Source organism: Notechis scutatus, chromosome 6, assembly GCF_049901735.1.
Source record: "Notechis scutatus isolate UNSWTSFEM ecotype Mainland chromosome 6, rNotScu1.2, whole genome shotgun sequence".
In the NCBI taxonomy this organism is placed as follows: Eukaryota; Metazoa; Chordata; class Lepidosauria; order Squamata; family Elapidae; genus Notechis; species Notechis scutatus.
Genome location: NC_142014.1, coordinates 81,647,470 through 81,660,829, shown reverse-complemented (window position 1 = coordinate 81,660,829; position 13,360 = coordinate 81,647,470). Strand labels below are relative to the sequence as shown.

The following is a 13,360-nucleotide window of genomic DNA, read 5'->3' as shown; positions in this document are numbered from 1 at the left end:
TTGACCCCCCATGCAGCCCAATATCTACCTGGTTCTTGGACCACGTACGAGACTCCGCAGGAACCGTCTTTCCGGTCCTCAAAAGCAATCTCGGCTTTGCTGGGCCCCTCCACCGCAATGGAGAGACCCCCGGCTCCGGCCTCCCGGGTCCAAATGCTGAATTCAGCTGGGAAGAGAGCAGGGAGTCAACAGAGAGTCAAGGAGGGAGAGAGCGAGGAAGGAGGGAGGGAGGATGGAAAAGAGGGAAGGAGAAGAGAGGGGCAGAGGGAGGGAGGAAAGAAGGAAGGAAAAGAGGGAAGGATGAGAGCGGGAGGGAGGATGGAAGGAAGGAGAAAGAGGGAGGGAGGATGGAAGGAAGGAAGGAGAAAGAGGGAGGGAGGATTGAAGGAAGGAAGGAGAAAGAGGGAGTGAGGATGGAAGGAAGGAGAAAGAGGGAGGGAGGATTGAAGGAAGGAAGGAGAAAGAGGGAGGGAGGATGGAAGGAAGGAAGGAAGGAGAAAGAGGGAGGGAGGATGGAAGGAAGGAAGGAGAAAGAGGGAGGGAGGATTGAAGGAAGGAAGGAAGGAAAGAGGGAGTGAGGATGGAAGGAAGGAAGGAAGGAGAAAGAGGGAGGGAGGATTGAAGGAAGGAAGGAGAAAGAGGGAGGGAGGATTGAAGAAGGAAGGAAGGAGAAAGAGGGAGGGAGGATGGAAGGAAGGAGAAAGAGGGATTGAGGATGGAAGGAAGGAGAAAGAGGGAGTGAGGATGGAAGGAAGGAAGGAGAAAGAGGGAGTGAGGATTGAAGGAATGAAGGAGAAAGAGGGAGGGAGGATTGAAGGAAGGAGAAAGAGGGAGTGAGGATGGAAGGAAGGAGAAAGAGGGAGGGAGGATGGAAGGAAGGAGAAAGAGGGAGGGAGGATTGAAGGAAGGAAGGAGAAAGAGGGAGGGAGGATGGAAGGAAGGAGAAAGAGGGAGTGAGGATGGAAGGAAGGAAGGAAGGAGAAAGAGGGAGGGAGGATTGAAGGAAGGAAGGAGAAAGAAGGAAGGAGGAGAAATGGAGGGAGGAGGGAGGAAAGAGAAGGAGGGAGGAAAAAAGGGGAGGGAGGGAGGAAGGAAGGAAGGTTGCCAGGTGACAATTCCCCAACCAGAAAAGAAGGCTGTTAATTAATTCACTCTAATAATGAACCTTTTTAATCTGACTGCCTGCCAGCCCATTTGAGGGCAGAAGAAACGGGGTGAAACCAATCCTCCCTGTTCAGCCGGGGCATCTCTGTTCCTGCCACTGAGGCCTGCGTCAGAGGCGACCCATGGAGGGTCAGAAAAGTCAAGATGGCACATGCAGCTACGCAGTAGAAGCCGGCCTCTTTTGTTACCTGCAACAGGTGCTGAAAAGTGGGGGGGGGGCAAGGCCTCCATTCTGCATTTGGGTGTTTTCAAACTCCCTCCGGAGCCCCCTGTGGTGGGCATCCCAGAACAGAGATCTTTATAGATGTTAACAGAGTTGGAAGGGATCTTGTAGGTCATCTAGTCCAACCCCCACCCCCCCGCCCAAACAAGGAAACCCTACCTACACCATTTCTGAAGGCAAATGGGATAGACCAGGTTGGCCATGAGCTTCCAAGCATTCCTGAGATCCAAGGGATCGCAAGCCTGGCCTCCTGAATCGTGCCCCTTAATTCAAACCAACCAAAACCATGTTGTAGTCCTCAAGAATGCTGAGACCAGCCCTCCTGGCGGCGTCTGAGCCGCCAGGCGAGTTCTTCAATTCAAGGCAGTGGGGAGGAAATGAAGGGGGTTCAAAGCCACACCTGGCCATGCCGGGGCACAGAGGACGATGTCAGCCTTACCTGGCACGCTGGCCACGCCCCTCTCCAGGCCGGGCCCTCCTGCCCGCACTTTGTGGGACCCCCCTTCGCCCAACGGCCCCACAGTGAACTGGAAGGGGCTGCCGGGCACGTGCTGCCCCCGATATTTGACGTTGACGGTGTGGGGGCCCATCTCCTGAGGCACGAAGCGCACGGAGTAGGCGCTGTCTTCTCCCTCGATGATTTCCGCTTCGGCCATCTTTCCCGAGGGGGACGTCACCTGGGCGGTCATGGCCTGGAGGCCGGCCTCCCCTGCGAGGGACAGAAAAGGGGCACACAGGACAGTCAGACGGGGAAGCTGGCAGGGGTGGGATTTGACCGGTTCAGACCGGTTCGAATGAACCGGTTGTTAAAGTTACAACTGGTTCACCGAACCGGTATTTCAACTGACTGGCTGGCCCAGCCCCAACCTCCCCTCAAACTGCCAGGAATCTCCACCCAGCCCAGAGGTTGGAGACCCCTGGATTAGAGCATACACAGAGTGTAACCTAACCAGGGTGAGATTCTCCCGGTTCGGCCTGGTTCAGGTGAACTGGATGCTAAATTTACATCTGGTCCACCGAACCGCTAGTTGAACTGACCAGCTGGCCCTGCCCACCCCACCCATCCCCTCCCAGGAGTCTCCACATGGCCCATTTCCGATGCAGGTAAGGGTCTGCGCGGAGGCTTCAGGGAGGGGGGAAAACGGGCCTTCCGGAAGTCTAGAAACAGGCCTGTTTCCGGCTTCCAGAAAGCCTCCAGAGCCCAGGGAGGCTGTTTTTGCCCTCCCAGAGGCCCGAAGGAAGCCTCCGGACCCTCGGGAGGGCGAAAAACGGCCTTCCCAGAAAAACCAGAAGTGGCAAAACAGGCCTATTTCTGGCTTCCAGTGGGCCTCCAGAGGCCCAGGGGAGGCCTCTGGACCCTTGGGATGGTGAAAACAGCCTTCCCCGGGCTCTGGAAACCCACCGGAATCCAGACATAGGCCTGTTTTGCCACTTCCGGTTTTTCTGGGAAGGCCGTTTTTCACCTTCCCCAGAGTCCGGAGGCTTCCCCAGAGTCTGGAGGCCCACCGGAAGCCAGAAACAGGAAGTCCTGGTAGGCCCTGCTCACCATGGCTCCACCCACCCAGCAACCACCCCTCCAGGGCTTTGAGAAAGTGGCCATGCTGTCCCTTTCAAACAAAGAAAAAAACCTCAAGAAGGCCTCAAGAAGGCCAAGACTTCAGAGCTTTGGGTTTTTTTTTCAACATTGGGGAAACTTTTTTGCTCGTTTCTTGTACCTTCAAGTTTTGCCACACCTGTCCTTAATTCCATGTTGAAATAACACGTCAAATAACTTCCCCGCAAGTGCCGAAAACACACAGGAGCACAAAATTAAAGGCATACAAACGTTAGTAGAATTCACTCACGAACAAGTGGAATTTTTCTCCCCCCCCACCATGAAATATCTTTGGTTTTTAGCCGATGTTTAGTTAAGAGTGACATGGTTGGACCAAAGGTAAAAACACAGCACTCCAAAAAGCAGCATGCATAGAAGATGCAAAATACAAGATGACAGAGTCGGAAGGGGATTCTGGGAATGGAAGTCTGGAATTCTGGGAATTGAAGTCCACCCCACTTAAACTCACCAAGCTAACATATTGCTCAGAATGGACAGGTTCTGGCAATTGAAGTTGGGAATTCTGGGATTTGAAGTGTAGAATTCTGGGGATTGAAGCATGGAATTCTGGGAATTGAAGTCTGGAATTCTGGGAATTGAAGTCCACCCCACTTAAACTCGCCAAGCTAACATTGCTCAGAATGGACAGGTTCTGGCAATTGAAGTTGGGAATTCTGGGATTTGAAGTGTAGAATTCTGGGGATTGAAGTCTGGAATTCTGGGAATTGAAGTCCACCCCACTTAAACTCCCCAAGCTAACATTGCTCAGAATGGACAGGTTCTGGCAATTGAAGTTGGGAATTCTGGGATTTGAAGTGTAGAATTCTGGGGACTGAAGCCTGCAATTCTGGGAATTGAAGTCTGGAATTCTGGGAATTGAAGTCCACCCCACTTAAACTCACCAAGCTAACATTGGTCAGAATGGACAGGTTCTGGCAATTGAAGTTGGGAATTCTGGGATTTGAAGTGTAGAATTCTGGGGATTGAAGCATGGAATTCTGGGAATTGAAGTCTGGAATTCTGGGAATTGAAGTCCACCCCACTTAAACTCACCAAGCTAACATTGGTCAGAATGGACAGGTTCTGGCAATTGAAGTTGGGAATTCTGGGATTTGAAGTCTAGAATTCTGGGGATTGAAGCCTGGAATTCCGGGAATTGAAGTCTGGAATTCTGGGAATTGAAGTCCACCCCACTTAAACTCACCAAGCTAACATTGGTCAGAATGGACAGGTTCTGGCAATTGAAGTTGGGAATTCTGGGATTTGAAGTCTAGAATTCTGGGGATTGAAGCCTGGAATTCGGGAATTGAAGTCTGGAATTCTGGGAATTGAAGTCCACCCCACTTAAACTCACCAAGCTAACATTGCTCAGAATGGACAGGTTCTGGCAATTGAAGTTGGGAATTCTGGGATTTGAAGTCTAGAATTCTGGGGATTGAAGCCTGGAATTCTGGGAATTGAAGTCTGGAATTCTGGGAATTGAAGTCCACCCCACTTAAACTCGCCAAGCTAACATTGCTCAGAATGGACAGGTTCTGGCAATTGAAGTTGGGAATTCTGGGATTTGAAGTGTAGAATTCTGGGGATTGAAGTTGGAATTCTGGGAATTGAAGTCTAGAATTCTGGTGACTGAAGTCTGGAATTCTGGGAGTTGAAATCTAGAATTCTGGGAATTGAAGTGAGGAATTCTGGGAGTTGAAGTGAGGAATTCTGGGAGTTGAAGTCTGGAATTCTGGGAGTTGAAGTTGGGAATTCTGGGAATTGAAGTCTAGAATTCTGGGAATTGAAGTCTAGAATTCTGGGAATTGAAGTGAGGATTTCTGGGAGTTGAAGTCCCCCTCCCCCGCTTAAATTTGCCAAGCTAACATTGCTCAGAATGGACAGATAAAACTCTACCTAGAAGACACATGTGGCTGTGACCCACCCACCCCTCAAATAGCCCCCCAGTGGGAAAGCTCCCATGCCCATTCAGCTTCTCTTCCTGCCCAAGTGAGGCTGGCATGCAGTTCACACACCGCCGTGCTCCCCGTTGGGTGCGAGGCCCACGGGCACAAGCAAGCGAGTGCACGGCACACCGGCAAGGCCCACGCACCCTCCTGGGTCCGGGCGATGCTGCCAAAGGAGCCAAGGCTCTCGCGGCCGAGGAACTCGCCGAAGACGTTGTGGAAGGGATCCCCGCCCACTTGCGTGGACTCTTCCACCCGCACCTCGCGCTTGGTCTCCCCGCCGCGTGTCTTGCTGATCTCCGTCCGCTCGGTGCGTGTGTAGGTGTGGCTGCTGCGCGTGAAAGTGCGGGTCAGGCGCTCCTGAGCTGAGACCATCTGGAACCAATTCCCTGCGCCAGCAGCCATGAGGGGAAAGGAGGAGGCAGGAGGGGGGGGGAAAGAAGAAGGAAGAGGAAGAGGAGAAGGAAGAAGAAAGGAGGAAGAGGATGGAGGAAAGGGAAGGAGGAGGAAGGAGAGGAAGAGGAAGGAGAAGGAAGAGGAAGAAGAAAGAGGAGGAAGGAAGGAGGGGAGGGGAGGAAGGAGGAGAAGGAGGAAGAAGGAGGAGCGGAGGATAAGAGAGGAGGAGAGAGAGGGAAAGGAGGAGGTAGAAAAAGAGCAAGGAAAAGAGGAGGAAGGAGGAAGGGGGAGGAGGAGGAGGAGGAAGGAAAGAGGAGGAAGAGGAAGGAGGTGGAGGAGAATGGAGAAAGGAAGAGGAGGCAGAAGCAATGAGGAGGAAGAGGAAGGAGGAAGTGGAGGAGGAAGGAGAAAAGGAAGAGGAGGAAAAAGGAGGAGGAAGAGGAAGAGGTGGAAGAAGGAAAAAGGGAAGAAGAAGTGGAGGAAGTGGAAGAGGAAGAGGAAGGAGGATGAAGCCAGTTAGAAAATGGGACATAGAGATGGGGGCTGCACATAATTTTTGAGTGGGCCACCTTGGACCGCCCGGCCTGTAAAGGATTTCCTCCAGGCTGGAGAACCCCAATATCCAGCCAGCCTCTCTTGACTTAATGGCAACCTCTGGAGCCCCCTCCGTTTCCAGTAGTCCCCTTACCTGGGATCTTGAGGTTCAGGTCGCAGGTGCTGCCCACAGTGGCGATAGAAGGTGCCTGGCGCCGGCGTGTGATGCTCTCTTTCATCCGTCCCTCTCCAGTCACCTTCACAGTGAAGGGGCTTCCTGAAAGGGTCAGCAAGGCTAGTGGTTATCTCAACAGCCTGGAACATCCATCCCAGCTGGCCCCTGCAGGACACCTGCAGCCTGGGGGATTCTGGAAGTCCACACCTCTTCCCCAGGTGGGAGAAAACACCAGCCTAATTCTCACCCAGCACTCAACTTGAGAGCTAGAAACTTGAAATTCGGCCACAGGTTGGATCAGGAACCCTGTTGTGGTTCGCCGGCAGCCTGTGCAGATGGCAGCGGAATCGGACAGTGGGGAAGAACGAGGACCAGTCCGGGAGTCTGGGGAGGACTCGGACGAGGGTCGGGTGTCCAATATACAGATGGGGCCGGGACCATCTGGGAGTTGGGTGCTGACTCTGGAGCCTCCAGAATCTGACAGCAGTGTGGCAGAGGAATAAAGGGAGCCTATTCCCAGTGTGCATGTGCACAGAGCTGCCAGAATGAAAGAGCAGCTAAGACAAAAAGGGCAACTCGGTAATAAGGCTTGGAGGTGATTGCCCCCTCCCATAAGGTATGAAGAACAGGCAAAGGTGAAGAAACCTTTGCAGGAAGCAAAGTCGTTCACTCTGTTCAAATTAAACCTTGAAGCTCTGTGTGGAATTTGTACTTCAGTTGGTTTTTTTTCAGTTAATTTAACACTTCAGTTGTTGGCAGCAATTCAAAGGAGAGAAAGGTGGGTGCTTATCTCGGGGGATTGTTTGGGACTCATTATGGGCTGGGAATGAACCTAATTCCCAGTGTTGAACTAAAACAAGAGTTGTTTGAACTAAGCGTGTGCTTAATTATGGTCTCAGGAAGTCAGGGACAGACAAAGAGATATACCTGGCACGTGTTTATCGGCAAATTTAATGTTGATTATGTAATTTCCGGGCTCGGTCGGCGAGTAGGTGACTTTGCAGGTGCCATCTTCCATGTCTTCACAATTGATGTCCACTTTGCTGGGACCTTCGATGGAGAGGCCGAGACCCCCGTAGCCTGGAACCAATAAATCGGTTTATTCTCCTGGCAAACTTTGAATATCAGCTGTGGCAGAATTTGGGGTGGGAGTGAAAAGAGGAATCTGCCTAACATCCCTACGTAGTCACAAGCGAACTAAGTCCCACTTCCCTTGAATTCCGTGGAGCCTTAACTGACTCCTAGCAGGTGCCGACTGTTGGTTGAGAAGAACAAAATACAGATAGTCCTCGGTTTACAACAATTCATTTAGTGACCATTTGAAGTTACAAAGGCACTAAAAAAAAGCGACACAACTATTTTCAACACTTACAACCACTGCAGCATCCCCGTGGTTGATCCAAATTCAGACCCTTGGCAACTGACTCATCTTTACAACAAGTTGCCACGTCCCCGGGATTCGCGCGATCCTCTTTTGAATCCTTCTGACTAGCAGAATCCATTGGGGGAAGCTGGATTCACTTAATGACTGTCTTACTAACTCTGCCACTGCAGTGATTCGCTTAACTTCGGTGGCAAGAAATTTGTAACCCGGGGCAAAATCCAGTGGTCTCGCTGAGAAAGTTTGGGCTCCATTTTCCTAGCTCTGAAGGACCAGTTGTTGCTGCCAAGTTATATAGTTGGTGAAAGATGGTTTGCAGCCCTACAATACCTGTGTTTCCCTGAAAATAAGACCCTGTCTAATGGTGGGTTTTTTGCCACCACAAAAGGCACCAGGTCTTATTTTCGGGGATGTCATCCACTGACTAACCTCACTTGCGCGCGTCGCCCCCAGCCTCCTTTTCGCAGTCAGAGGCCTTCAGGAACTTCTTCTTCTGCGGCTGGCAAGGTGTTCCTGAAGGCCCCTGCAACCTTCAGGATCGATCCAGAGCTTTGTTCTCAGCTCCAGAGGCCTTCAGGAAAGCCTGGCCAGCCTTAGCCGGCTGCAGAAGAAATGGTCCAGCAAGACAGGTGTTGGGGTGTGCGAGGCCTGGTTACAACTGTCTAAAGGTAAATAGTAGGGCAGCTCCACCACCACTCATCCCCACCCAAGCTTAATTTTTACCCGTCCACTCTGGAGTGGGCGGGATTTTAATTAGGGCTTATTTTGGAGGGTAGGGCTTATATGGGGCGCACATGTAAAAATCAAGCTAGGACTTACTTTCGGGGTAGGTCATATTTTCGGGGAAACAGGGTATTTGTCACAACCTCCCTTTCCTCACCTGCAGTCCGGGTGTCGACGATGAATTCGGATATCTCGAAGGTGCGTCCTTCCATCAGCCCCTTACCGGACACTTTAACCTTGCTGGCGTCTCCAATTTCCGACTGTCCCACCATGATCTTAAAGGGGCTGTTGGTGACATGTTTGCCACTTTTCTTGACGCTTACCACGTGTTCCCCAACCTCCTTGGGGGGTGAAGGAGATCCCTGGGGGTGAAGGAGACAGAGGGGGGGAAATGAAGGTGGGGCAGGACAAGGTGAAGGGGGCCTGGGGGGATAGCTGGCAGCCCCCCGGATAGGTTTCACCAAAGCCAGGAGCTCTTTCATCAAACCACACAGACTGCCAGGGAAGGGAACTCCCAGAGAATTCTGGGAAACGAGACACGCACAAATTCCCACCACGGAAGAACAGAGTGTGAAAGTGGTGCAGGTGGAGGAGACAAAATTAATTGTCCTAAGGAAAGAGGAGAATTTATCTCGCTTTCTCACTTTGGAATGGAACATCTAGAACAGGGGTGTCGAAGTGGTGGCCTGCGGGCTGGAGGCATCATGCGCAGATCATGTCCACCCCAGCTCCGCCAAGGGGAAAAAATGTCACGATGCATCATGTGATGATGTGACACAGCGAGTTTAACCTCCGTGCTCTAGAACATCAAACTCACCATTCCAAAGAGATGATCTAAATCAGGGGTGTCCAACCTTGGCAACTTTAAGACTTGTGGACTTCAACTCCCAGAATTCCTCAGCCAGCTTTGCTGGCTGAGGAATTCTGGGAGTTGAAGTCCACAAGTCTTAAAGTTGCCAAGGTTGGACACCCCTGATCTAAAAGCTGAAAAATGGGGAACAAAAAACTCCTCGCCAGCAATCAAGGCCCAGGTGAGCAGAGGGTAACACCAAGATTAATGTTAACAAGGTTAACATGTTAACAGGGTTAACAATCAAGCAGTCAGCAATACCTGGGTCAAGGAACTACCAACCCAGAGAAATAATCAAACAGTTAAATGATCAAAGAACTATCAAGATCGCTCCCACCAACGTTACTAGGACAAGCCACTCCCTTCTTGCACTGATAATGTCACCTAGTTGGGTCATGAAACGTCTGCAAGAAAACAATCAAGCTCAGAGAGCACCAAGGACCCCACTGTCCTCCTCCTCTCCTCCTCCTCTCCTCTTCCTCCTCCCCTTTCTGTTCCTCTCCTTTTCCTCCTCTGTCTCCTTCCCCTTCCCCTCCTCCTCTTCTCCACAAACCCCACTTCCTTCTAGCATGGATGATGTTACCTAGTTCGGTCATGAAATGTCCATAAGAAAACCACCAACCTCAGAGAGCACCAAGGACCCCACAGTTCTTCTCCTCCTCTCCTCTTCCTCTCCTCTTCCTCCTCCCCTTTCTGCTCCTCTCCTTTTCCTTCTCTTTCTCCTTCCCCTCATCCTTCCCCTCCCCCTCCTCCCCTCCTTTCCTCCTCCCCTTCCTGCTCCTCTCCTTTTCCATCTCTTTCTCCTCCACTCCGCAAACCCTCCTCCCTCAAGCATTGACGACATTCCCTAGTGTGGTAATGAAAGGTCTGCAAGAAAACTACCCAGTTCAGAGACCACCAAGCTCCCAACACTTCAACTCTGAGGTACCATTATTCTCCCCTGTGACTACTCTCTTTTTAGGTAGACTGGATCTGACTGCAAAACTCCAAACGTCCACTAGGAGCAGCAAAGAGCCGGTGGTTGCTTCTTTTCCTTTCTCTCCGCTGCTCTTCCGGCTGCCTTCCTGATTTTCACACCCTCAGTCCTCTGCAACTTCAGCGGCTATTCCTCCGTGCACAGTTGCGTGTCCGTGTGAAAGAGGACTCACCAATATGGCGGTTGGGCAGGCGCTTAAGCAAACAGGGCTCTTCGTTCCCAGATGGGGCCCGGATGCTGGCGGTCAAGAGGCTCAGGTCGCTCTCAGTGATCTTCAGTGACACGTCGGTGGAAGTGCCCACGTTCAGCTGGGAGGTGCGCATGGAATCGTCCCCTGGGCCAGGAAGAATGGTGAGAGAGAAGCCGTCAGGGTTAGGGTTCAAGACTTCTCTAAAGTATTGGAAGGACTGCCTTTTCCGGGTCAGAATCCCAGAGTAGGAAGGAGCTTTACAGATAAACAGAGTTGGAAGGGACCTTACAGGTCATCTAGTCCAACCACCCCCCACCCAAGGAGGAGACCCTACACCATTCCTGACAAATGGCTGTCCGGTCTCTTCTTAAAAGCTTAGAATGGAATGGAATGGAATGGAGTGGAGTGGAGTGGAGTGGAGTAGAGAGAGTAGTAGAGTAGAGTAGAGTAGAGTAGAGTAGAGTAGAATAGAATAGAATAGAATAGAATAACAGGGTGGAAGGGACCTTACAGGTCATCTAGTCCAACCACCCCCACCCAAGGAGGAGACCCTCACCATTCCTGACAAATGGCTGTCCGGTCTCTTCTTAAAAGCTTAGAATGGAATGGAATGGAATGGAATGGAATGGAATGGAATGGAGTGGAGTGGAGTGGAGTGGAGTGGAGTGGGGTGGAGTAGAGTAGAGTAAGTAGAGTAGAGTAGAGTAGAGTAGAGAGTAGAGTAGAATAGAATAGAATAGAATAGAATAGAATCAGGAATAGAATCAAGAATAGAGTAGAGTAGAGTAGAGTAGAGTAGAGTAGTAGAATAGAATAGAATAGAATAGAATAGAATAGAATAGAATAGAATAGAATAGAATAGAATAGAAATAGAATAGAATATAGAAAATAGAATATAGAATATAGAATATAGAATATAGAATATAGAATAGAATATAGAATAGAATATAGAATAGAATAGAATTAGAATAGAATTCTTGATTGGCCAAGTGTGATTGGACACACAAGGAATTTGTCTTGGTGTAAATACTCTCCGTATACATAAAAGAAAAGATACATTCGTCAAGAGTCAAGAATCCTAAAATACAACACTTAATGATAGTCATTGGGTGCAATAAGCAATCAAAGTGTTGGAGCATCCACAACTTCTGTAGGCAAATGGTTCCACTGGTTAATTGTCCTAACTGTCATGAAATTTCCCCAGGTTGCTTCTCTTCTTGATTAGTTGCCAGCTGTTGCTTTTTGTCCTGCCTTCTGGTGCTTTGGAGAATAGATTTACCCCCTCTTCTTTGGGGTAGCCCCTCATGTCACCCTCCTAGTCCTTCTGTTCATTAGACTAGGTAAAGGTAAAAGTTCCCCTAGCACATCCGTGCTAATCGTTTCCACCTCTAGGGGGTGCTGCTCATCTCTGTTACAAAGCCAAAGAAGAGCCAGCACTGTCCAAAGACGTCTCCATGGTCATGTGGCCGACAGGACTAAATGCCTTCAAAGGCGCACAGAACGCTGTTCCCTTCCCACCAAAGGTGGTCCCTATTTTCCTACTTGCATTTTTTACATGCTTTCGAACTGCCAGGTTGACAGAAGCTGGGACAAGGAACGGGAGCTCACTCCGTGACACGGCGCTAGGGATTCAAACCGCCGAACTGCTGACCTTTCTGATTGACAATCTCAGCATCTTAGGCCCTGAGCCACCACGTCCCTAAGGTTCTAAGTCTAAACAGACCCAAATCCTGCAACCATTCTTCATGTTTTATGAAATAAAGTAAAGTAAAAAGTAAAGTAAAAGAAAAAATAATAAAAGAAAATAAAAGAAAAAATAATAAAAGAAAATAAATAATAATAATAAAAGAAAATAATAATAATAAATAATAAATAAAAGAATAAAATAACAATAAAATAACAATAACAATAACAATAAAATAAAATAAAAATAAAATAATAAAATAAATGTAATGAAATGAATAAATTAAAATAATAATAAAGTAAAATAAATTAAAACAAATTAAAATAAAATAAATTACAATAAAATAATAATAAAATAAATAAAAATAAAATAAAATAATAATAAAATAAAATAAAATAAAATAAAATAAAATAATAATAAAATAAAATAAAATAATAATAATAAAGTAAAATAAAATAAAATAAAATAAAATAAAATAATAATAAAATAAAGTAAAGTAAAGTAAAGTAAAGTAAAATAAAATAAAATAAAATAAAATAATAAAATAAAATAAAATAAAAGCAGTTGAGGTTGGGGTAGAGGCAGAAGGGCTACCTGTGATCTTCGCAGTGAAGGGGCTGCCAGGAATGTGCTTGTCGTCGAAGCGGACAATAATGTTGTAGTCGCCGGGAGCCGTGGGGAGGTAGGAAACAGTGCAGGTGCCATCTTTATTGTCCTTGCAGGTGATTTCGGCTTTGGACGGGCCCTCCACAGCCAGGGACAGGCCTCCTGTGGGTTAGGGTTAGGGCAAGGTTATTACTGGAGAGCAGCATGTTTGATGACTCTTGGCTATGGATGTGTCCCATTGGAGAATATACACCCAGGGGGTGGGGGAAAGACCAGGGTCAAGGGGGAAATGAGTGATGTGCCTTAGAGTCGGCTGCACCCAGGTAACACCGACACGGTCACTCCTAATAAATCTTTTTTTTATATATATTCTGAGAGATGCCGCTAGAGACTTATCATTTGAATGGGGGTGGATTTGTTGGAACCCTGACAGCCGCCTCTTGGGCAGACATCACGACTCTCCGATAATGTTTTCCCCACGTGGTCCAGGGGACTGACCACGTTTTCCACACGTGGTCCAGGGGACTCACCTTCGCCGGCGTCCTTGGTGACAATGGTGAAGGTCGCAGGTTTGTTGACCATGCCGTGGCTCAACCCTGGTCCGTAGGCACTAACGTGGCGGGCGTTGATAGCATCCACGTAAAATTGGAGGGGGCTCCCTGGTTGGGGGGTGGAAAAAAGCAACATCCCATAATCCTGGGCAGCCTGCCGTTTCCAGACGGGGGGCAAGGAAGAACTCTGGGAAATAAGCTAATCTTTCTGAAAGTCCTAGAGTTGGAAGGGAGCTTAGAGGTCATCTTCTCTAGCCTCCCCACCCCCACCTGCCCGATCAGGTGTGGCAGCTCCAGCAAACAGACATCCAAATTTCCACTTAAAGAGGACCTGGTTCTAGAGAGATCTATTTTGTTTAACAAACTA

The 13,360-nt window shown here is 49.0% G+C and overlaps 1 protein-coding gene across 1 annotated transcript in view; it reads right to left on the bottom strand.

Annotated features, from left to right (window-relative positions):
• The window catches only part of FLNC (filamin C), a 115,122-nt gene that overhangs the window by 12,170 nt on the left and 89,592 nt on the right, over positions 1-13,360 (bottom strand). The window contains 10 exon segments of the mRNA XM_087968995.1: positions 29-166; positions 1,827-2,096; positions 5,074-5,316; positions 6,012-6,134; positions 6,960-7,112; positions 8,294-8,483; positions 8,485-8,498; positions 10,135-10,296; positions 12,431-12,604; positions 12,973-13,101. Of these exon segments, the coding sequence (XP_087825121.1) occupies positions 29-166; positions 1,827-2,096; positions 5,074-5,316; positions 6,012-6,134; positions 6,960-7,112; positions 8,294-8,483; positions 8,485-8,498; positions 10,135-10,296; positions 12,431-12,604; positions 12,973-13,101 (1,596 nt within the window).